The sequence below is a fragment of the Anomalospiza imberbis genome, chromosome 4 (assembly GCF_031753505.1).
Source record: "Anomalospiza imberbis isolate Cuckoo-Finch-1a 21T00152 chromosome 4, ASM3175350v1, whole genome shotgun sequence".
Lineage (NCBI taxonomy): Eukaryota > Metazoa > Chordata > Aves > Passeriformes > Viduidae > Anomalospiza > Anomalospiza imberbis.
In genome coordinates this window covers 32553054-32579390 of record NC_089684.1, presented here as the reverse complement: position 1 = coordinate 32579390, position 26337 = coordinate 32553054, and the positions used below count along the sequence as shown (strand labels likewise).

Below are 26337 nucleotides of genomic sequence, written 5' to 3'. Positions count from 1 at the left end.
TTTCAAATCATTTATACAAAAGTCTGCTGAGGAAATGCATAGCTATAGATAGCAAAATATTATGTTTCCTACTTTTAAATAAATCTCTGGGTGTTTATATTCTAGGTAAGCAGTGAACAAAGAATAATAGTATTGGTTAAAGTGTGATAGACATTTTTAGTCATACATATGTTGTTTCTTTTATATCAATGCTTTATACAGAAATTCTGATTCTTCATTTGTCTATTTCAAAGGTTACAATTCTATGAATTAAGCAAAACTTGGGTTGAGGTGGCAAATAGAAAGCATAGAAACAAGAATAGTAATATCAAAATTCCAAGTCCACTGTTAATATTCTGCCACCCCATCAATCACTACTTTTTTCTCCCAAAAAAGTCCAAAAAAATGTTTTGCAATGTTGCTTACTATTTGCTTAATAGTGTATCTAACATGCACACATATCCACAGGCACCCAAGTTAAACAACATTTGTCCCAGACATTCCACTGTGAATTGGATGGAGTCAGTGACTTGAATAAGCAGTAAATGGAGACTATAGCAATGCAGAGGAGATTTTTCCAAGCAGCCGTGTGTGTGTGCATGGAATCCTGGTTCCAAGCACACAGATCTCCTCAGTTGCTTACATGAACCAACATCTGCTTTTGCAAAGCACCAAACCCACTCTTCTCTGTGCATGCCAATAATTCTAGGTACCAAAAAGAGCAAGGGGAGTATGATGTGATAGTATTCACATTGGTCTTATTTGCTTAATGAGTTTATTTTTACCAATATCGCAGCCTATTGGAGCTTTGAACCCAAAGAGAGCAGCGTTCTTTGCTGAGAGATACGAATCATGGGAAGATGATCAGGTCCCAAAATTTCACTATGGCACTCATTATTCAACAGCAAGTTTTGCACTCACGTGGTTGTTAAGGATTGTAAGTATATCTTTTAAAACTGCTTTTCCTTTAAATTATAATGAAAGCAACAAAAATCTAAACTAAAACTGAAGGGTATATGAGAGTACTGAAATTTTCTAGTAATTGCAATCAGTAGCATAGGAGAAATGTGCTCCAAAGTTCAAGCAGAAGTTTCAGTTTTTCTGGTACAGCCTTTTCAAATCAGTAAAGGTTTTTCTCCTTAAAAATTTCTTTTTAGTCTACATACTACTTTAAACATGGTTAACTTCCCTTCCTTGCATATTTTCTTACTGGACCAAGTACCAAGCATTTGTGGTTCTTAATTAATTTATTAATTATTATATTTAATTTTCCCCTCCTAATGAGTGAGTTGATTTCTTATGATCATGAAGTTCTGTGATATAAATAATTAATTTTTTAAAATCTACAGAAGTAACTTTCAGCTACTACATATTGATAATATATTGGTTAAACAATGTATTTTTCAATAAAATTGAAAGGTGATTTATCTCCTAGGAAGTAATTTCTTTGGGAAAGCATTAGCAGCACATCATTAATTAAAGCTTGTTAGAATGTACAAGCATACATAAATCCTTGAAGTAATTTACAGTGCTTAGCTAATTTCAAGCAATTATCCACTAATATGTGCTTAAGTGTTCTCTAACTAAGAAGAGGCTTTTAAATCTTCCAAACATTTTTCTAAATCATAAATTATACATGAAAAAATAACAGTCCTGAAGCTCTCAGTATTGAATGCTACCTTTTAGATTAACAGATCACCCTGGACAAAGTAAAACACATTATTTTTGTTACATGCTAGTTTAATAAATATCTAAGGTATCTGAGCTTGTTCATATTGTTGAGAGCAATTTGTGTAACAACCGACACAAACTGTAGTTTCTACTTCAGCCTTTGAGTATTTTCTTTTTGTTTATTTGCTTTTCTTTATCTGAGTATATGTATGCATGGAGTAAGATTAAAAAGCATTTTATTGTACAAACAAAGATCAGTTTGTATTTCTCATTCTTAAATAATAGAATTAACCCGTCGCTATTAATCATGTGTCTGCCAGAAAAATAGAATCATTCACAACCAGAACCCAAAAGAATAATAAATTCCTTGTTTTACCCTGAAATTTCTGAAGAGATGCATTGTTTTTTTGAATTAATCTTTTTATATGTATTTAGGAACCCTTCACAACACTTTTCCTAAATCTGCAAGGTGGGAAGTTTGATCATGCAGATAGGACATTTTCGTCTATTTCAAGAGCATGGCGCAACAGTCAGCGTGACACTTCTGACATCAAGGTAAAACATTTCCTGAAAGGTGTTAATGTATTTCATATTGCCTCCGCCTTTATTGTGGCTGGGAGTGTAGGATGGAAGGAAGAAGACTGGGACCCATCCCACCATTTGGAAAAAGATGCAAGGGAGATGACACGTGGTTTTACTTTCGTGAGAATATTTCAGTGAATTCTTCTGTAAAACTATAGCAAACATTTTTAGCCCTGAGACTGAAATATTTTGAGCTGGGGAGGAAAACAAAGAAGACAGAGATGCTGGCAGTGGTGGGAAAGACCAAATACAAGAAGGTAGATTCATATCAGAGTTGGATTTTTTTAATGGAAGGAAGGATGGAAGAGTGCAATTTGGAGAAAATCAGGGTCTAGCTCAAGGATGTCATGCAACCAGCAAGAGACCTAAGTGACACAAAATCATTCAGTCATACTTATGGTGAGCAGACAGTTTAGGAAAGGGCTGGTTTGCAAATTACTGGAATGCAAAAATTATCAACTGATAGTGTTGAAAAAGGGATGTCTTTCTTGCATCTGTGAGAATCGAAGGCAATTAGTGACTGGTGGAATTAATTCCACTTAGAAAAAGATAAAATGTCTATATGAAATTGGGAAAGAGGAGTTAAGAAATTACAAACACACTAGATTTTTTTTCAAATTTAATTGGTCATTATAGGCTTAATTTCCTTGTAACCCACAAGATTGGCAGATGGAGTGCATTTTTGGGGTTTTTTGAGAAATGGAGAAGGAGAAAGATAACAGTAGTAGACAAATCAAGTATTTAATATGGAAAAAAAGGAGCCAAGAAATTATGAGGTGAGTTTAACTACAATTCACAGAAAAACACTTAGGCAAGTAATCAGACTGTGTTTAAGTGCCAGGAAGATAGCTTGGAGATAAGCAAATGAAACACATGTTTATCAAGAAGAGATTATGTCAAAGCAATCACAGTTTCTGATGAGAAAAGGTAACAGACCTTATGAACTAAGAAGAAGCAGATGATGATCTTAGTTTTTTACATTGTCTTATGAGTGAGCTGGGATTACTCTGTCTAAAAGAATCCAGTGTATTTGGCGAATAGCTACCAGCAGTTCATTATTAAAATTGAATGATGTACTGAGCAGAATTCTTCTTGATAATACCAGGTTAGGCCTCAATTTCCATTGCTATTAGGTTGGGAGGTACTGGAAGTGTAGTGAAATTGATAGATAGCACTTCTTGCAGAAGGGAAAAAATATTTTAGAAAAGTGTTAGGTGAAGTTTATTAGGAAAAAGTAATAATTGTAATTTTCATGCAGGTTCTCATACAGTTATAACACAAAGAACAATATACTGTGGGGAAAAACAAAAAAAGGTTTACGGTTCTAGTACATCACCAGTGCATGTGAATTAGCAATATTGTGGTATAACAATAGTAAGTAACATTTAATGGAACATACATCAACAGGAAATAATGTAACTTTCAAAATGAGTAACAAAAATCTTCACTTTTGCCCAGCTTTAATTTGATCTGAGCTGGAATACACCCACAGTTGTAGGCTAGCTGGAGAGAATCCACACTGGAACAATGATAACAATGCAAGGTCTTGAAAATAGAATGCAGGGAAAGGGTGAGTAGCTATGCTTATTTTTCTTCTAAAGCAGAGCAGATTGAGGAGGAGCTTGTGTCCTTCTATTACGTGGAGACTGCTGTAAGAAAAAAAGGAAATAAATCTCTACTGCCCATGCTGCATAGGATAGGAATTAGTGGTCGTAAATATCAGGGAGATTTTGGTTAGAATCAAAGATACCTTCCTAACAGAAAAATAAAAGCAATGAATGTTTCCCTGGCAATCAGTGTAGGGAGGGGTTTTCAGAAATGCTTAGGTAACTTTTGGAAATCACATATGTGCAAGCTGATACTGTCTTTAGAGGCATCCCTACTGTAAAGGATGATCTCTTGGGAGTTGCTTACAGCTTCCTGAGACTGTGAATTGCTGTGAATTACATGATACTGCTGTGAAGCATCTGAGTGAGTATTAAGATTGACTATCAGAGTCTATTAGTGAGATTGGATGAGCAAACAGGAAGGGGGATGAGACTAAGATTTCTATAGGATATGTTTAAAGAATTAGAAAGGAAAATGTTTGAATGTTTCCATCTGTATTCCCCATATTTCATTACAGCTGTGAAAACCAAGTTTCCTGATACTTGTTGCTCTACCTTGCAGGTGCTTGTGAAATACATGGCTAATTGCAGAATACATGTTTTACATGCAGAATTGCAACATTTTAGCCTCCTTTTGCTTGAATGTGTTTAGTTGACTTGTGTGGAAGAGCCTGAACAAAGTGGAACACTTTGATTGTGCTTCTGTAGTTATCAGCGAGTAGGGGACACAAAGGAAAAAGAAGGGTTTGTTCCTCTTCCAGTTGAAAAAATTGAGACACTTAGAGCCATTGAGCTGATTCCAAGAAATTATTTCTCCTTGCTTCTCGTGTGGAAAGAATTAATGCAGTTACTGATGCTACTGTCCTAAAATTATTGTTAATCTTAGCTGGAAGCACTCTCTGTTACAGGGAGGACTAACAGGAGCTGGCTTTGGAAAGAGCTCCTACTGACTGGTATCACTTCAGCAGAGAAAGCTGAAGCATATGTGTGGTCATAACCAATCTGTGTCGATATCCTGGGAAAGCCTCCAATCGATGATCAAAGCACGAAACCAATGCTCATCTGTTGAATAACCTTTGCTTGAACTTCACAAATTTTGATTTCAAGAGGTGATATGTGGCATAAAATTAAATTTCCTGGTTCTCCCTATCCATTTATTTAAACAATGCAAATTAAAAATCTTTTGGAAGTTTACTAGTGTCTCACTACTACTCTGGCATTATTTACTAAGTAGCTCAGGACTGGTGCCTTTAAATGATTAACTATGTGTTTTTAAGTTAAATATTCTGCACTGAAGAATACTGAATGTATTTCAATTCTATGAGAGTACCACTTGGTACTTTTAAAAAGTACTATATAGGCATGACCATTAACTCAGTTACTTCTTAATTTACATTATTTGTGCTAACAATCCTGGTTAGCTTTGTTAATACCACAGAAAAAGCAAACCTGGATAGCCTGGCAGTATTTGCCTGCACTTGTTCAGAAGCACTTGTTCCTTCTGGTTTGGCAGTTAATCTGTTGCAATAAGTTTATTTCTCATTATATTTACAACATTGTAACCCATGTTGCACTTTGCATGTGTTTTTCCTTTTTCCACTGTAGTTTTCAGGGGTTTTTGTGTTGTTTTTGTTGTTAGTACCATATATACAGATTTTAAGATCGGCTGAAATCTTCTTGCTGCCCTCCAAACAGCTGTGTAGCCTTCTCAGTGTCATCTGGAATTTTACTTCTGCACTTTCTGTGCCAGGCCATTAATGAGATTATTGACTAGTATTAAGAGCAGGGCAGACTGCATTACCATGTCCTCCCAGTCTGACAGTGAACTATTGATAACTTCTCTTGGAATATGGATTTCCAGCTTGGCTACTCCCACATTATTGTAACCCAATCTCATCTCCATTCTTTAGTTTGCTTGTAGGAATGTCTTGGGAGACTGGGGCAGTCTCAGAGGTCTTTCTCAAAAGTAAAGCAACACCTTGCCACTTTTTCTTTCACCATCCACTACTGCAGCTTCCTTTTCAAAAGAAAATTAGATTGGTTTAATTAAACTGGTTTTTTTTTCACAATTTTTCACCAAGCTACAGTCACTAGTAATAGAGCTATGTAGTGTTAATGTCTTTTCCTCTGCTGCTATGTATTTATTTCTTTTTCATGTGCTTTGAGTTGCTTTTGGAGAATTTGATTAGTTTTATTCAAAAAGAGATGCTAGGAGACCATAATATTAAAGAAAATATTAGTAAACTCCAAATACGCTGTTCTAGATTGTTCCACCGTAAAATGGACACTAATTTGTGAAATCTTGTGATATGACACACAGCTGTCACAACTATTGTAAGGCTGGGGGAATGGTACTGAATATCTGAATTTGTATCTCATACAGGTGTGTTTGGCAAATTATGATCGTCATAATTTGCTCCTCATAGTGTAGAACTTTATTTTTTACTCCTCATAGTGTAAAACTTTATTTTTTAGGTACAGAAATGCTGTTTCAGCAAGTTTATTGTAAAACTCATTAGCATAACTTAATTTTAGACAGTTTTTCTTTAAATCAAGCTTCATGTTTAAAGTCTCAAAAGTTACTGAATAAAGTTTCTGTGAAACTGGCAACATGACCTTTCTATATGAGAAATTTCATGTCATAGTATTTACAAAAAGAGCAATGACCAGCAAAATTCAGAAGCAAGTACCTAGAAATTCAGATTTTTAATTACAAACTCCATGTCTGGTGTAGTAAAATGTTTAACATTTTCAGGATGCAGATATTTGGTTTTCATAAAAGATTTGGTTTTGTGTAAAATTGTGCTAAGATCCATAACAAGGAAACACTTCCCTTAGTTGAAAAAAAAAAATGAAGAAAATGTATTCCAAATTCAGTCAGAACTGTGCATGGTAATCTGTGGGAATTACAGTAGTTAAAAATACAGCCATCTGGATGTGTGGATCAGAAAGTTCCGTCTAATATCTGTGATCTGCTTCTTTTATAGCCAGCCATGTCTGTATTGAAAATGAAGCAAATAGTTTCAATACCTGCTCCAAGCTCCTTGTTTAGGTGTTAAAATAACAAATTTAGAGTGAGTTAAGGACAAGTTTTCTGAAGTCCAAAGCAGAAGGAATGTAGTTATACATGCAACTTTTTCCTCTTTCTCTGTCAAATTAACCCGAATTACCTAGTATATAAATATGTTCAATACATAACATTCAATACTTTTACTTAGATTCTAAGTAAAAAGTAAAATAATTATATCTATAAAAATATAAATATATATAAAATATATTATATATATATCTGTATATGTATATATATATATACACATATATACATATGTTAATAGAGAGAGTAAAAGGATATAAAGTGCTTTAAATATGCAGGTTTTTATTCAATGAGATATTGACTCTGTCAAATCTATTTTTTGATCAATAATGAATCAGGTCTTAATTGTGGTTATCATATGTTTCTTTAATCTACAAAATAAATATCTGGACTTTTTGTAATTCTCTTTGCTTAATTGTGACTTACTGAAAAGTTCAGTATTTTTCTCAAACTAGAAAATGTTTGAGGGATAATCACTTGGAACTATAACAGAGTGGTTGAACATTGACAAAATTTATTTCTTCATTAATTACCTTCAGAACTTATTTCTTTATTAATTACCTTCAGAATTTTAATGGAAATCTGCCAAAATATTTTTCTTACGACTTGGCAGAGTTTCAGGCAGTGTCTTGAGACAATTTCTTAGTTGACAATTTCTTAGTGAGAAATAACACACATATAGCAGATGGAGGAAAGCTCATAGGTAGTGAGAAATTATACTTCCCAACAGTCTTGAAAATTATTTCATTAATGTGTGATGAAAAAATGTAATTTGAGTTAATTTAATAGATTAGTATATATTTCTTGAATGCCATTTAGGTCCCTAACAGAAGAAATTAAGAGTGGCAATATGAATAAAAGTCTAGACTTCAAATATGCATTTTTATTTTTCTGCTTGACAGGTTATATATAGGCTTAATATTGCTTAATATGGTTGTAAAATAATTTAGCTTGAAAATTTGGTATCTTATAAATGTGTTAATAGGATTAGGGATCTGTCATTTTTCCTAGACATCTTTGGAGATCATATAACTCTGCTTCAAAATGCATCAGTCATTTTCTAAACAAAAGAAAAAAAAATATTTAATTGCATTAATGAAACAATATCTGGTATTAATTTTTTTTTGCATGGTGGCCTATATGAAAATAAATCACCACTGTTAAACTGACATCCTGTTGATATTGTATTTTTGTAGAATAATATTTTTAGTGAATTTTCCATAGGAATCACTGTTTTCATGTGTTATAGGGCAATTTTTGTTAGAGAAAAATTGTACTTTAGTTATATGCAGTATTTTATAAATATTTTAATAAGAATCCTGACATGGCAGGGGTTTTTTTAAGTAAGTATTGAGTGCTAGATTTATGTTGATGTTATCTGTGAGATCCTTCTTCAGTTGTAGTGAAAAGCATGGCAGAACAATGGAAGTATTGCTTTCCATAAGGATATATCTTGTCTCTTCCTTGTAGAAATGGGGAATTCCAACAAGGAAATTTCAGAAAGTAATTTCCAAACACAAGTCCTAAAAACAGAGCTTCAACAAATCATAGAGATGTTTTAGCTTTTTCTGTGAAATTTAAACAAAAGAAATTTTGGGCAGTTTTACCATTTCTGTACATGTGTTAAGTGTGGAAAATTTCAGAAGGGACTCACTCAGCAGAGTTAGAAAAAGTAGGGAGGGAACCAAAATTTTTAATTAGAAGGGAAGATTTCCAGAGGGAACAAATCTAAACTGAATTGGATCCTTTAGCTTGCAAAAAGAGATCTCTGAGGAAGAATGTGATGATTATGTAGGTCAATAGTACCTGGAAGGGTGCATAGAAGAGCAAATAAGGAACTAACATTTACTGGATTCCACAAAATGGCCATTGGGACCATCTACTGGAACTGCCAGGAAGCAGTTTTAGGACGGCCAAAGGAAAACCTATGCAGACAAAACTACAGACCCCATGCTTAATGATTTTACAACTCAGAAGTATGGATTAATTCAGAACCTGTAAGATTAATTCAGAAGCTGTAAGAAGCTGACAGAATATCCATGCAGAGGCTGTATTACCCTGTGTTATTCCGGTCCTTGTCACTGTTCTGTGTGAGATATTAAAGGATTCTTTATTCTGGCCCCTCATGTCTGGTCCTGCATCTTCATGTGATGTTTGTGTGAAAACATTTGCTAACTCATTCCTCCTGCCATGCAAAAGAAGCAAAAAGTGCATTCATTATTTTTTTTAACATTTTCATGTGTCCAGGAAGTTCTATTATTTCTGGAGTTGCACACGTGAGTCAGCATCTGCTGTCTTAGTGTCAGTCTGTGTATGTGATTCAAAGATTTTAAGAAAAAAGAAGACCCCACAAATACAGTTGACGAGGACTCGTAAGGACTGCAGTTGCCAAATACATGAAGAATATTTGTTAACTTGAAAAAAACTAATATTTTGTGATCAGTTATTTTTGCTGGTTTTAGGAAAAAACGGTTTCCTTTGACTAATGTTATAATTTTCACTCGTATAAAGGCACTAAAAATGGGCTCTAAATACAGCTCATTTCCCATGGCCACATGCATCTGTTTGCCCTCCCTTTTTCAGTGGGTAAATGTTAGCACATGGCCAAGAGAAGAAAATCACATAACAAAGAAACTCCTTTTGTAGAAATGTATCATAATGGTGACAGTGAAAAACTTTCTGAAAACTAATTTCTGGAGTAATGAAAAGCTTTATGAAAAGTTTCTGATAGTCAAACTAGTAGAAATTACAGGTAGTTTTGAAGTTTCCACCATATTGTTTCTGTGTAACCTAATGAAAACAATGTGTTCTAGAAAGCCGAATGCTTTCTGATCTTGAAAGAAACTAATGAATAGCTGTACAGATACATATTTAAAGTTGAAATAAAAGCATTGACAACATATGTAATGAGCTTGTATTTTAAGTGTTCAGAACCAGGGTACAGTTTCATATTTGTGGTACGTGCTGCTATCAAATTAATAGTCCTGCGTGTCTGCTTTTTCTTTGCTGATTTCTGTGATGATAAATACTGTAGCAACCTCCGTGTTACTTTTTTTTTATAAACTTTATTTTTTACGTTGTTTATCCTTGCTACATTCTTGTTCTTATGCAGTGAAATAGTTTCAAATCTCTTTTTTATCAACTGCTTGTCGAGCATTTGGTACAGAAGCATGTTTTTTACCCTAGTTAATTAAGGGGACTGTAAACTAAAAGATATACAATTCAAAGCCAAGCAGTGTTTCACACAAGGATGGAGGTGATAATAGCTTAATTCCTGCTTGATCTTTCCTGTCTTTACCCTGGCTACTTTGGCTTGACCTTGCCCGCAATCTGATGACCTCCTCATTGCACTCAGCCATTTGGAAAGCTGCTCATGCCATAGCTGGCCCTGAGGGGCTATCTTGGAGACCACTGAGCTGTTGACCCATATCAGGACTGCGTTTCAGATCTGATCTGCTGGTCTTCTGGCGTGGCTACATCCTCCGCCCACGGTAGACAAAGCCACTGTGGCAGTCTGATTTTTTTTTCCTACTTCTCAAGTGGCCTGCAGCTTGCACTTGCTGTATGAAAGACCAATTTTACACCACTCATTTGCTATGAAATACACTTCCTGAAGCAATTACATGTATTGATCCTTTCTTTACAAAGGAAGTAAATTCTCTAATTTAGTGGCTCAATTTTTCTAAATTAGTCAAATTGCCAGGTTTGTTGGGTGTATTTAAGTGTCAACATCAAGTACCACAAAAAATCCCCCCAAAAAACAAACAAAAAACCCAACTACCAAAAATACCCACCCAGCCAACCTATCTTTAAAATATAGGAGAGAAATATGTGTGTTACATCATTATGGGCTTTTTCTATTAAGTTTTATACCTGGACATTGCAGATATTTTTATTAAAGTGTATAAATAAGGTTCTAATCCCATTAACTTGGATAAATTCATGTATTATCTCATGTATTTTATAAAATACATGACAACTTAGGAAGTTGCAGGGCTGTTTGCAAAACAAGGAAATAATCCACTTATCCAGGAGAAAATCCTTATGGGTTTGAGTGTAATTTTCCTTCATAGCATATTATGTTCAGTTTCACATTAGAATGTGTCATTTTCTGCTTAATAAATTTTTTGTTCAGCCATTACTATTACTTTGTTTTTCTGAGAAGACTTAGAAATCACAATTCCTCTACTGTTTTTCCTCAGCCATGGTAGCTGTGCCAGCAGAGGTACCAGAGCAGGCCAGCCCAGGGAGGTGTTAATACTGAGTTCCAGTCCTGTTCAGCACAGGCCTGGAACATCAAAAACATCACTTGTTTACAGCAGTGAGGATCCTGACAAGGAATTTAGTGCAGACCTTGTAACCATGTGAAATCCCTGCCTTTTTTTCTCTGTGTGTGAAATTTTGCGTGGTTCTTCTCTGTAATTTATAGACTAGACACATAATTGAATAAATGAACTTCATGTGAAAGAAAAATATTGACTCTATTCAGCTTTGTGGGTTTGTTTGTTTCTTTGGTTTTTTTTGGTTTTTTTTTTTTTTTTTTTTTTAATGGAACATGTGGCATAACTCCAGGTATTTGGAATTTACAAAATTCCAGGTAATTTTGGAATTTACAAAAAAATTATTTCTGGGCATTGAACAATTTTAGGTAGTAGCCTAAACATTAGGTTCTTAGACCCTTTACATTAGAGAGAATAAGACTATGACTGAGTTTCACACCTTCGTACTTAATATCTACAGTGCTGGTTTCACCCAACTGCAGATTGCCATTTGTGCATTAGCACTTTAAAATGTATATTGTACTAAAATGTGTAAGAATCAGTTTTCCACAACTTTTTATCATCATCGATTGTCTGTACCTTTCGACTAAATATTATATATGCCATGTGATGATGTGATGTTCATTAATTTGGTTTTGTAAGTTTCTTGGTGCATAATATGCAACCAAAACCAATGTTTTGTCATATTTGTTTTATAGCCTGTTGTGTCTCAGTTCTTTGTCGCGTTAAAAGCATGCTAAGGAATCGTCATATCTACAGGTTTGAATTTTAGAAAGTGCAGAAGGGGACCCTTCTAGGGAAGGGGGGGATATCTCTGGGAGAATTTTATATATCCTCTTTGCTTAATTCCATCCTAATAATTACTTTTTTTAATGTGACACATTGCATCCTCTGACAGAATTTATAACGTGGCATTGTTTTTCATTTATCTACAGGAATTGATTCCTGAATTTTATTACCTCCCAGAGATATTTGTCAACAGCAACAATTACAATCTGGGAGTGATGGATGATGGAACAGTGGTGTCTGATGTTGAACTTCCACCATGGGCCAAAACCCCAGAAGAATTTGTTCGCATAAACAGGCTGGTAAGATGGCTCTCTTCTATTGTCCAGTCACTTCTGTCTTGCAAGATTCTTCTGAAATAATTTGCATCTTTGCTTACAATATATATTTATAATTTATATAGAACTATGTCTGAAATTATATGAAGATATAGATTTACAAATGTAGGAAGAAAAAAGGATTATAGTATTCTCAGTCTTAGATTTGCTCAAAAAAGTTTGAATGCAGTCTAAATATACAGGAGATCTTACCCTTTTTCTATGTCAGCTCTTGTGGTTCTAAAGAGCTAATAAAATCATCACTTTACAGAAGGCTTGAAAAAGCTTGTTTAATCATAAAAATATTTGTGACTTAAATGTGATTTTGAGGTTTCTTAATTTTAGTGTCTATATAACTCCAAAGAGGTGTTTTCAATCTTCTGCCACTTCTTCCATTTCTTCTATTAAATTGATATTTTCAGAGCCTTTTTTACAAGAAAATAAAACTAAATTCTCCTTTGCCTACTTCATTCTCAAACCTGTGTTACTGTTCTCTTCCGTGTTTTGGGAAATGCAGTTGTTAGCACTGCCTATCTTCACTGTGCTCTCTGGGCAGTGAAATGAATTACAGGATAGCTGTTACACTGTCACTGGTGGTGTTTCAGCACATTCTCAAAAGCTTTGTTAATTCTTCTCAGAATTAAACAGTTCTGCACTGATGGCATTCTGAAATAAATAACAGAAGCTTTTCCTAGCAAATCTTGAAATATGAGGCTGCATTTTTCATGTGGTAGCCAGTTAACTGGGAAATGCGGAATTAAGGCATGGAAACTCTCAAAAACCTTTCAGGTATCAGGCTTATCAGGATAGCATCCTGATACTCCTAAGTTAGGAAATGGGAATTGAAAAAGTTCTGTTGTTGGTGGCATGTTAGGCTTCATAACATTAGAGAACATTTACATCAGAAGAAATCTATGGTTCAGAAGTTAATTAGAATGTTTTACGCTGCATTTTTACTGGTGACATGATACCATGGTTTTCAGAAATGCTGTGTGGCCTAGATTCCTGCAGGCAGTGATAGATGCACCATAGTTATCTCAAAGAATATTGGGTGGATTTAGTGTTTTCCTTCATCCATATGTATGTGCAAATTTTATTTGAATGAGATATGAAATACAGTAACATTTAGCAGGACTACTTGGCAAACCATATTGAAACTCAGCTTTTGATCTCACAGTTGTGGTGATAGGTAGGCGAGATAGCTTGGCACCTCTGTGAGCTTGGCATGTGCTGGTGCTTCAGAACAACCTGGGAAATGCAAAGCTGTGTTCTTGAGCAGACTTGTCAAAGGCACATGGTGGCCTTGATCTCTCATGACTCTGGTGGTTTAGATTTTGCATTAAAATATACTTTTAGTCTATCAGTTACAGATCTGGCTTTCCCCACTGTGAAGTTAATCTCCCCCTTCCTCATTGTCTAAGATGTTAACTCTTAATTATTTTTCCTCATTTCAAGCCATGGACCAGGTTTTCTCACCCTCATCTCTCTGTATGCTCTGATCTACCATTCCCTCATTCTTCCTTCATTTCCCAGTCTGCTGCTCATGTCTGCCTTTCTTGCAGCTCTCTTTGATATCTCTCACTTGTGCAATATTCTCAGCGTGAAATTTTACAGTTTTCAAGTATTAATTGGACAGAAAAATATTTATTCTTTTTTTTAAGGTTTAAGCTAATTACAAAAGTAAGAAATAATTTATAAAATTGAAGTGTTGGTATTAAAGTGTTCCAAACATCATCCGAATGATGTCTGGTGTCCTACACAACAGGTAGGACCTGCAGCTGTAGGTCATTGATGCTGTTTCTGTGATTAAGATACCAAGTTTTGGTCGGTCTGGTAGCATTAAATTTAAACCTCTCTGCCAATGAATTACCTTAACTTCTTCTGTCTGACATAATTAAACTTTCCCAGTGGTAGCGGGCCTGGCTGGTGTGGATGATGCTCTCTGTGATCTGCCACTTTTGCAGTGGACTAACATTGAGAAAATTATATGCAAATATTAAATTGCTTTTCCTTGTTAATACTTAGTGCATTGAATACCATCAGCATCAAATCAGCATAATTTCTTTTTCAAGTAGAATAGTTTAGGAAGAATGCTTAAAGCTCAGATCTACACTAATATAATCAAGAAAAGCTTGATACAATGTCGCATAGGCTTGATGTATTCAGCTAATATTTCCTTGCTGTCTCCTGTTTCAGACAAAATAGGGAATACAGTATTCCAAGTGCTTATTTTGTAAGCTATGACACACAGATATTTTTTGCCCTTTGCATTTGAGTTTACCTCTTTAAGTCCCCAGATCTTATACAATGATTAGAGCTCATGAAATGCATACTACTTTGATCTGTGACCTTTCTGTGGTGCTAATCGGGTTCTTGATATCATTATACCTTGTTCATTAATCATATTTCCTGCAGCCCGTCAGGCAGCCAGACAACCCAACGCCCTGTTTGCAGCCTCATGTTGGCAGGTTTCTGCTTTTCCAGATTATTACAGTGTGATACTTCGGCTTCTCATAACCAGACCCACATCAAGCTGTGTGCTACAATTAAAGTCAGATGGTCCTCAGGTTGAAGAGGGATATTTTCCTGCAGCTGTCTGTCTCTCTGGAACAGAGCAGCCCGGGGAACAGATGATACTTAGGACAGTGCATAATAACAGCTTGTACAGTACTGGGTCAATAGCAGGGGTTCAGAGCATTAATTGACAGGCTGATGGCTGATTTAAAAGTGATTTCCAACCTAGTTTTAATTCCATAAAGTGTGTATTTTAATTGAAATAGGTCATTGCATTTCCTCTGTGTTTGGTCTGAGAGGAAAAGCAGAATGGTGTATAATTAAAACTGGATTTCGATTAATGTAATGTTATCATGAGCTAAATGGTAGAATCAGTATGTCATTCTAAGCAGTACAAAGAATGCCAAAGTGCATCTATTGCTTCTGCATATAGTTGGTATTTTGTATTAGTCAGTGATATACAATGTTTTATAATAACACAACTCAGTGGGGGGGTAGGGTATTTTTCTCTGAGACAGTCCAGATTTTGATGGAAAAGTGACTGTGTTTTTACCATTCTGAAACACTATTATATACCTCTAAAGCTCAGGCATACTATGTTTAGTGCCATGAAATAACTGCTAAGACATCTGAGAATATTTTTCCGTTTATACAGGTGCAGTTCACAATAATTGTATTATTGTCTAAATTCATCATTTTATAAATACGTGTGTAATAATAATTATAGTATTAGCTTGATAAGAGTAGAAACTCACAAGCTTCTAAACAAGATGATATTATAATTCCTGCCTCCCTACAAAACAGAAAAATCTCAAATGCAACGTGCTGTTGGATCCTTACTTTACTATTTCCAAATTGTAATATCTTTAGCATTTTGTATGAGAGCAAAGGGGAGGATGCAAACTTCATCTGACACCTAAAAATTTTTGGTTCTCCCATGCTTCTGAAAGACCTACAGGAAATAGGAATGGGAAGTGAACTTGAGAGAATACAAAGAGATAGATGCTCAGATGTGATTTGGGTACAGAAGTCCTAAACAAAACCTTTAGCAGCAGTTGTCAGACACAGAAACAGATATAACCTTTAAAACTTAGATTTTTCTGGCATCTTTTCTTGGCTTCACAGTCTTAGTTATGTTAGGTGCTCTCCTTTAGAACAGTTTTCTATTTTAGAAATTTAATTTCATGTGTTGGACCTAGGGATAATTACTGCATTAGAGCTGATAGAAATTTTAAATGCCCTTTGTATCATGCATGAAAAAGTAAACATTTACAAAGACCAGATGAAATCCAGGGAAAAGCCCTATGCTTCCCACTGTTACTTAGGAATAGCTAAAAATCCCAATAAGGAAGTTCTGTTCTGCATTGTAAATAATCTATTTTGTCCTGTCATTGAAAGTTGGATGTCTGAATTGGGAAGAATTAATTTGAAACTATTAATCAACAGATAATAACTAAATTTCACACAGCTTTGATGAGCCTCAGCTTTTTCAGAATTAGATTGCTTCAATGATAATGAAGTCATTGAGGTCTGTCAAGACAGCTTTCCACAATATATCTCAATTTAGGGGTTTTAGTGCTTTATTGCAGAGTTAGTCCTTTCATGATTTAGGGTTTATCCATTTCGTTCAATGCTGGGGAAAATGCAAGACAAATTAGAAAAGTGATGAGATTACTGTGCTGGACTGAAAGTTTTGAAATCCAATTTTCAAGTAATTGAAAATGTAGTTTTTGGAAGCTGGGATGCTTTCTGAAACAAATGAAATGCTTAAATACATAAAGATGCTATGCACAAAAGTAATGGTGGCAGAACCATGAAAAGCAAAATGCAGAGGTAGGGTAGGGCAGTCATTTGCTCCAGTACAAGTTTAAGTGGAGCACTATGAATCAGTGTTAAGAACTGTCTAAGGTAAGAAAAATATCCAGTGAGAATTAGAGGATCGTTATCAGTCAATATGGAGCATTACTTTTTAGCACAGGCAACTCCACCTTATACCAAGCTACACTGAAAAAGCAACATCCCCTGCCAACTAACACACAACAATGCTCAGAACTGCAGGTTTTGTGAGCTGGGTGAAAAAACAAAACTTGGTTTTGAAAAAAATATGTTACTTTCAGTCTCTTAAAACTATTGATGTTAGCCAAATATAGATACTGAAGTAAAGCCTGGAACTTGGATTGTACTGGATTTTTTTGTTTGTTATCTTGGTAAAAACTCTCTGATATTTTTCCTAGTTCCACGGCTGTGTATTTGAAAATATGTTACAGCAAATCATACCATAATGTGATATGTAAATTAAGGCTTAGAAGTGGAGATTACTAGTAATAGATTGCTAGATCATTAGCTGTGAATTCCTGATAACAGCTGACTCATTCAATATGTTAAAAACATTAGAGAGCACAAAAAAGGGTCAAATGTAAACCAGCCTTAACCTGCAGCATCAGAATTGTAATCTGTGCAGCACCTACTTTGAGATTCTGGTCTTCATACATTTGGATGTGGTCTTAAAAAGCTGGAATGCAGATGGAGCTGTGTACACTGAGCAATGTGAATGCAGATGGAGCTGTGTACACTGAGCGATGAAGATGCTTCCAGCAATCTGAGCTGATGTGGGATGTTGACAGAATTTGAGAACTTTGATACCAGTTTTCAGACTCTTTCAGACTCTGAACTGTTACTTCCATTTCTGTTTCTGGTATTTGGTGATTTCTTGTGACTTTTCTTTGAAGATTATAGCCTATATACAAAAGAAGATCTACACACTTATCTTCTGAATGGAGGATGTCTATTAACTCTACAAGTAGTATAATTTTTAGCAAAAATCACTTTCATTAATTATTATAGAAAAGATAGCTATAAAAGTAATCTGTAACTTTGTTTTTCCTGACAAATACTTCTATTTCTATGCTATGAATGTGCATTATGCCATTAAAATAGCTATATGTAACGCCATTAAAATAGCTATGTGTTTAAACATAACTATTGCCAGTGAAATGTAGCATTCTAATTCCAGTCAGGAATAGTATTTTTCAGCAAAGTTGAGTGTGGAAGGTCTAGTCTGCTGGCGTATTGGATTTTATCTGTATAAAAGGTTGATATTGTTAAATTTTTTTTCCCCCTCATCTATGGAAACAAGGCAGTCCTGGGAAGCACAGGGGCTCCAATGTGTGTACACTTAGCAGGCAGAGGGGCACAGGTCAGCTCTTAAACAGTTGAAGGGAATGTAGGCTGGTGTGTGAATGATGCAGCAGGATTCCTCCTTTCCCAGAGAAGCGCTTCCATGACTGCAGTATGCAGTTCTAGTGGTTGGCTGGTTTTCCCTTTCAATTTCTCCATGTGGAATACCAGCACTGGCTTAAAGCTGTCTGCCTTTGCATTTGGTGCATTGGTAAATCTGTGTTCTTGCACCACTCAGGGTCATCTCCTGCCAGCTCAGCACACACATGACAATTTCATCATCTGTGTTTGTGCAGGATTTTTTGCACTTTTATAATTACTTCCTAAAAGTTAGAACCTTTGTTGTCTTTGACATAGAAACATTTGTGTTCAGGCTAGAATCAAAAAACCTGGGTAATTGTAAGCAGTCTTTTCATTTAATTATATCATGTACAGATCTGATTATTATCACAAAAAGGGGGGGAATGAGACATTTTACCCATTCTGAAGCACTTTATTCAGATCTGAAGATAAACGTAGAATAACCTTAACAATGCAAGCATAACCACAAATAGGTGAAATTGATGCAGGTGAAAACCTAATCTGTGGGTATTCTGGAGGGAAAATTTTAAAAATCATTCAATACAAGACATTTTTGAAAAGTAAACGGGAAATATTTCTAAGGGAATATGATATATGGCCTATTAGAAAAGATTCTGAAAATCTGTGAATAAAAAATGTAGACTAATTTTTCTGTGTGTACAATTGACTGCCTGGGTAACATATTTTTAATGAAGTACCATCTAAGAAATATGGCCAGAAATTCATGTTTATTTAAATCCAGTTATATTGGAATAGTGGCTTTATTAATGTATGATTTTTTTGTTAATTTAATTTTTAAAGAAGACTACAATACAGAGAGAGTCAAATAAATTCAAGAATATGAAGGAAGTAATTAAAGATGAACCCAAACTGTGCTTTTGAACAGAAGGTAAGAATGCTGAAAGCATTCAGTTTGGGTTTCATAATACAGCAAAATAAGCTAATATTGGGAGAGGGGATTTGCATAATATATATGATGGAATACACTGGAAAGATGCATCTGTAGGACAAAGTTAATACATAGTAAAATATATGTGATGATGAAAAGAAACTGGTTTTTTGCCTTTTCATTGAAAACAGTGACCTAGGTAGGGGATCATAATTTGCTAGTCAAAAGCATCAATCTATTTTCTATCCATTCCATCTTTGTAAGTAGAAAGATTAAGCAGAGATTTTAAAGACTGCTCTTTCCATAGCATTTCCTTCTTTATTTCTTGTTTGCAATTCTGACCATCTCTTTAAACTGCATGCTAGTTACTTTATAGAAATTACAACCAAACTCTGGACTTCAAGAATGTAAACAGTGTAAAATTATTTTTAAAAAGTCCCCACATGCTTGCATTTCCGTAATTTCTGAGAGTGGGATAGATGCCAGTCTTCCTGAATGAAGAAAACTTAAAGGACTCATAGACAGTCTGTCTTTGCTAATGTGAAAAAAATAGTTAAAGAAGCTAGTATCAAAATTTGCCATGCTTAATAATTCTAAAACTTTAAGGTCTTGAATGAGGTTAGTGTAATTATCTCATTTAAAAAAAAAAACTCCATAACCTATCACATTCTAAAAATACTTCTAATTAATTTCCAATTGTTAGGACACTACACACTTATGTGTAACGTGTCTGTCTTAGTGAAGTCTGAAACTAAACAAGGTGAGTAGGAATAAAACTAAAATGTACAAATATTTTAACTGACCGCAAAATTAAACAAGGAGATTTTAATAGTAAGAAAAGCCTAGATACATGTATAAGAGTCAAAAGAAAACAAAGCCTAAACTAAAAGTATGAACTATAAAGAGAGTGATGGGGTATGCAGATTTTCTAATGAGGTAAGAGAATTTACCATAGAAAAGATAATAAAACATGGAGGAGAATGTTATGCAGTTCAGAAAGATTATAAAATGTTGAATAATAAAACAGTTTGAGTAGATACAGTTTAAAAAAAAAAAGCTAAAGTATATTTGCTTTTATCCAAAGAGAAGATTATTGGACACAATCTAGACAATTAAATTTGCTTTCAGCTTTTTTGTTGTGTGATGTTGTAGAACTGGTGTTTGAAAGTGAGTCCTTGGAGGACATTAAAGTTATTACTGTGTGAAATGAAGTGGGAAACAATTGTACTGGAGCTACTGCCCCATTTAACAGGTGTTCACTAAATCTGTCTGTCTTCTCTTTGTCTGTTCTGCAAATGCTGTGCCTGGACTGATACTGCTGAAAATGTATCAAGAATTTTGAGTAAAATGTAAAAATTGCTTCACAAGGTTAGTGGTAAGTGAGGAAAAAAAAGTTTGAAAGAGATGGCAGTTTTTTACTGTATTTACTGAAACTTACAGTCTGTGATTGGAAGTTGCCTTGCAAAGAAATATCCAAGTTGTTCCTCCTGTAAGGGGGTAAGGACTTGCATACAACGAATGTACTGGTGAGAGACCCGGTAGAATATGGTGTTTGATTTGGTTTTGTGTCTATTTATGGACCATGTGGGAAAACATGCTGCTAAACTTGAATTTGGTAGGTAGCTCAAAGCAAAGTATTTGTTATAGAGTCACTGTAGAGATGTTTCCATCCTATGTGTTGGAAAAGGAAGTGAGATTTTTGGTAATATTTGCATGCATGGAGCTGGGGTTTTCAGCTGAAGAAGGGGAGGGGCTGAGGAAACCTGACCATCTGTGCTCTACACAGAAGGACACAAAAAGAAGTCAGCTGAAGCTTTGCTTTTGGTGCTTTTTCCTGGCAAGACTCCACTCCTGGAATGAGGAAGAATAATGTTACTAAAACCATCTGGGGTACAGAGAAAGCTTATGACAATGATATGGATGTAGGAGGAACTATGGTATGAGGAAACAGTTTTTTGTTCCTAGAAGAGAGGAGACAAGAAAGAGCATAAGAAAACCTTACAGTGTAATGTAAAATACTGAGAAGATGCATCAGGAAATGACATGCTTTATTTCATAACATGAGGACAAAAAAGTTGTTCATGAAATTATAAATTTAACTTTGCTACAGGGCAATATTTTTGCAAAAGTGTATAATTAGGCTCAAGAATGTAACGGCAATACTCAGAAATCAGAGAGGGACATTTATACAAATAAAAAGATACTTAGTTCGTTATGTGATACAAAATATGTAATATGAAATATAAGATCTTGAATTCAGCAGTTAAGACACGCTCAGAGAAATAGATGACAGAAATAGTACCCACCTTTTCTTGCTCTAATAAATAGAAGAATCTTTTTCTTAACCTTATTAAATTAATGATGTTTAGTCATTAGAACATGATCATTAGGCTTTATAGGAAGAAAAATCAGAAGACATGGTTCCAAAAGTTAGGGGAGCTCCCCATCTCTTCTTCCTATCCCTCACCAAATTTCCCCAACTGTGTCTTTGTTCAGGAACAGTTGTTTGTGAAGCTGTGCTTTAAACTGAAATTACATGAAAAAGCCTTATTTCTAACAGAAGTTGTTCTTTTAGTGACCTGATTTACAAATTTTTCTCCCACTTATGGCACTTGCACAGAAAATAGCATAGTCAGCTGCGCTGCAGTGGAAGTACAAACATTCTCGAGTGGAAATCTCTGAAAGTGTTTGCTCTGTTGAAGTTATCTCATTAAGCAGCGGTGAGCAGTGCGGGTATGTGGAGCTGGCCAGGCTCTAGTTAGCCATGTTCCTGGTCCCAGTTTGATGATAGCAGCCCCATACTCTGCAGGGAGTATCGTGCTGCTGCCTGAAGAAAGGCAGTGTCAGGCTCCTGGTGATTATGTGTCTTTGCAAAAGCAGTGGGTGGAAACTGATGGAGAAGGTTGCTGCACCCCAGCCCATCTGCTCAGCATCAGCCTCCTGCTAGATGATCCCTCACATCTGCCAGTTGTTACCCTTTAATTGGAAGTTCAGGTGTAGCCCTTTTGGTTTAAGGAGAGGCCAAACTATAGCCCATCAGTCAAGAAAAGAGAATGTACTTGGCAAAAAAAATGCAGATTTTTAACTATCCAGGTCATGCTTACAAGAGTCATAAATGTACTGGGCATTTGGTTGCTTTGGTCAGATGGTTGGTCCACCCTTAAATCATAAAGGACTGTGAATTCTTTTCCCATTTTCTCTTTGTGAAGGAATTCAAGCAACCCCAGTTCTCTTAGGCTGCCATTTTTATTCTCAGTCTTTGTTAGTTAAAAGGCTGCTCATGCTAGCCACAAAGTCTCCCTTTAAGGAAATACTTGCTGATCTATTGATCTGTATTAGTAACCTTTGTGAGATACAGAGTCAACTACAGAACCAAATCCAATGAAGGGCCAGTTTTAATTTCCTTATTTCATTCTCAAATAGCCATGAATCATTATACTCTGCAATTTAAACCAATACAATTGTTCTGCTTTTGAAGCATGAAGTAAAGGAACATTAGTAAAAACCATCAGAGTTAGAGTTTCTCGTGCTTGTGCTCACCTGATCCTTTCCAGGTTAGTTTAAGTACTTAAAGAATGTTTTGGCTGCCTATCTAGGATCAGTTTGGCTGAAACATGTGAGGGAGCTCTTGTTTGCCACTGTCTGTAGCTGATCTGAGGAACAGAATTTTGGAAGGGGGAAACGTTAATCAACACCAGAGAGCAGGTGTATCCTCCATTAATGTAGCTGCTCTGTAGGAGGATAGTGGAGGGTATATCTATAGAAAGATAATATTTACATAGCTCAGAGAAGGCTCTAAAGCCAAGAAAGCCTGGCTTGCTTCTTTTTGAGAGAAATTTTCTCTAACACTAAAGTTTCAAATTAAGTCTCCAATACAAAAATTACATGAAATCTCAGCTTTTTTCTTTTTTTCATTCTGAAATACTACTTCCTATTTGGATTTTATTTAGGTAGACTAAAACTGTTATTAAAAAGAAACATCTTGTAAAGCAACATTAAAGATATTCATAATAGCAAAAGTATAACTGGCATTCAAATAAGTTTTTAGCAGACAAAATTCTGCACTGATAAAGTGACATAATATATACTCTTGTGAGGTCCTTTGAGTTTGTCCTTATCCAAATGGAAGGGATTTTCTAAACTACAGTTAAATGTTGGATCTGATCCAAGTTAGTTGTTAGTGAGAGTTGAACTGGGCTCATAAAAACATGAAAGGTTCAGCTCCATGCAAGTAGTTTAGAGAAATTGATTTAAAATATTAGGAAATTCCAGTGGGTTTAATTTTGTATTGTGTAGAATGAAAATAATGCTGGAAGCTTCATTTATATTGTTTATTTTTAATTATTAAACCCCCCAACATTCTCCATTGTTTCAAGGAAAAAAAAATCCACACACCAAAACAAAACCTGTGTAATTGTTTTCAGGATGTTCCAAACCATATGCTAGAATAAAAATAGTGCAAAGTATCTTGTTTTGAAAAATCTCTAAAAAAAAAAAATTACAAATGTATAGCAGAAGAGTCCTTAAGGGCAGTGAAGCCTCCTAATTGTTACTGACATTATCTCTTGCCATCTGCTTTCTGAGGCAGAATAAGAACTTTGTAATGAGGATTAGGAGTGGAGGATGGTGAAAGCATGTTCCAGGAGCTGCTGGAGCGTTCTCTGCTTTCATAATAAATCACAGGATAACTGTTTTAACAACAGGCTTTTCAGAATATATTTTGCCTAAAGTAATGTAAATAACCTAAGAATTAAAATTGGCTACATAATCTCAAAGATGTTTGATTTATATTAATTTACATTATTAAGCCTTTCTCTAAGATACTAAAAGCAAGTGAAGCAGCCTTTACTGCATGGACTTGGACGTCTGCACTGTCAATATCCTCCCTTCAGACTGATGCAAGCCCATCATGCAGACACACCCTTGGGCTGTGTGTACACCAGAATTAACTATGAGTAAAAGCCATTCCAAAGCTGCGTACAAACTTAGCTCATATTCATTTTAAGCCCAGTTTTGCTGTCAGTGTGGACAGATCTAAGCTCTTCACAGATTTTTGGCAGACTGTGTTCCTTTCTGCCTTCATTCTTGTTTGTTGAACTACGCCCCAGTTGCAGTTTGCCCCGTGTGGATTAGTGCTTTAGAATAATTTTGCAAGAGAGCAACATTTAAGTTTATTCTTTTGGGTTTGGATGTTTCTCTCTAAAATATGGAGGGAAGTTCCTTTTGCATTGTTGTAACCATGGGTGACCACTTAATGAGAAATTTTGCTTTGTGCTGAGATTCCTCCCATGGGACGTGTCATCTAACCTGATTGTGACCCATTTATAGAGCCTTGTACCCAAGATGTAAACAGTGTGCTAACTTGTTGTTTTTGCTACCATTTTGATATTGTGGCTATGTTGGAGACTGACATGAGCTAGGCTGTACACTTGAAATTAATAAATCCTGTGTACTCAGCATCGGTTTTGTTTCTGCTGCGTCAGCACAGTCACATTAGCTCAGTTTTATTTCTAGTGCTCTAAAACCTGCTGATTTTGATTTGTTTGATGCACCCTTGTCCTGCAGCATATATAAACATTATCCTCAGTGTGGTTGGGCTGGTGATGGGCAGGCATGCTCAGGGATCAGATAAAACCGCCTGGCAAGCTGGGTCTTGCCAGATGGCCATCTCTGTTTTATGTCAGTTTTGTCACTTCCCTAACAAGAGCAAGTTCCAGTGCAGGAGGAAGGTAAGGAATGTATTCCATTGGTGTTCCCTGAAGTGAGCCACGGGGTTTCCTAGAGATGGATGCTTCTTCCATAATCACACATCTCTGACTGAAACATTCCCCTTTTTCCTGCTCCTTTCATCATGAGGTTTAGGATGTAACAAGAAGTGAGAGAGTAAGGAAGGAGAAAAACTCAGCTGAAGTAGTCCCTAAATTTTTTGTTTGTCAAAGACAGTTATAGACTGCAGTGAAATGCCACATATTGAGGTTTTCCAGTCCAAAGATCACTTTCTGCAAAGAGGCTAAAAAGGGTAGTGTTATATGAATAGTGGCAGTGGAGCTTGCTGGCAGAAAGCTGTGATACAGACAGAGAAGCAGAGAATTTCACAAGAAATTAATGCGAAACTATACAGAGGAATCAACAGATATGGCCAGATAATCTTCAGGGTTTTTTTTTTTTTGTGTTACTATCTGTAAATACAAAAATGACAGGGATATGGGTTGATTGATAAACAGAGGCAGCTTTACTGTCTCCAGCGGTTTCACTGAGATCCTAATTCAGGAACAGAAAATGAAATCTATTTGATATCTTCCTGAAATGTTAGGTTCATGTACCAGATATGAAGTTTGTAGTGGGCTCTAATAACAGCTAGAAGATGAACATAACTTTGGTCTCCACAAAGGACTCAATGTAAAAAAAAAAAGTAAACTTTTTTTTTTTTTTTTGCAACAATAATATATGGGAAATACAGGTGCTGCAGTTAATTTTAACAAGTAAATTTTGGACATAATCATTCAGATGGCATGAAAAGCTGGATTTTTATTCTCAGTAAAAGCATTTGTGTCACCTTACAAACAGAATGGCTTGCAGCTTCTCATATGTTATATATGATTTGAAAACACTGAGATTGATAAAATTAGTCTTTCATAGTTTAAAAACTAAAGCCACTATGCTTAAATGTAGAACTTAATTTCTGGGTCACATGTGGTGTGGCTTTACTAGAAATACCTTCTGATTGCATTTGGTGCTAAGCTGAATGTTGTTTCTGTTTTCATCGTCCTTCAAAATTCTATTTGGGATTTAAAATATTAGAATCTGTGAAATTAAAGTTCTTATTGTCAGGAGATAGTCGTGTTTCTGTATTACCTTAATTTAAAATTGTAGTGGTATTCATTAACAGAAAAGGTGACTGAAAGACGTGGCATTTTTAATATGGTATTTGAGAACAGAACTGCCCCTTTCACTTATCTGATCACTTCATGCATGCTAGCTTTCCATCTTGCAAGCAATGGGCTGTAAGCAAATTTCAGGAATTCTTAATGTTCTTGGAGAAGGTTGTACATTTTTGACCCAAGGATTAGCAGATAGAGGGTAATACCTCTTAATTTGGGGTCATGAATGCTTGGCGGTCATGTGCTGACCTTACAGTCATTACATGTCTGAATTCACATCCTTCAGTTGTTTGCTTTGCTAGCTGAAGGGCCTTCCCACAGAAGCAGCAATAGGATAGCATTAAGAAAGTGTATTTTGGTTGTGAATTCTCTCAGTATGGTAGTCCGACACCAACTACTGCTTTGAGATTTTTAATGAGATTGGAAACAAAATGCAGATTGCATAGAGACATGTTCACACTCTATGTCATACAATGAAG

At 35.4% G+C, this 26337-nt stretch overlaps 1 protein-coding gene across 2 annotated transcripts in view; it reads left to right on the top strand.

Annotated features, from left to right (window-relative positions):
• Nucleotides 1–26337, top strand: part of LRBA (LPS responsive beige-like anchor protein) — a 363194-nt gene that overhangs the window by 260648 nt on the left and 76209 nt on the right. For both annotated transcript variants that reach the window (XM_068187837.1, XM_068187836.1), the window contains 3 exons: nucleotides 776–916; nucleotides 2086–2205; nucleotides 12149–12301. In XM_068187837.1, coding sequence (XP_068043938.1) covers nucleotides 776–916; nucleotides 2086–2205; nucleotides 12149–12301 — 414 coding nt within the window. The remainder of the gene's footprint in view (nucleotides 1–775; nucleotides 917–2085; nucleotides 2206–12148; nucleotides 12302–26337) is intronic.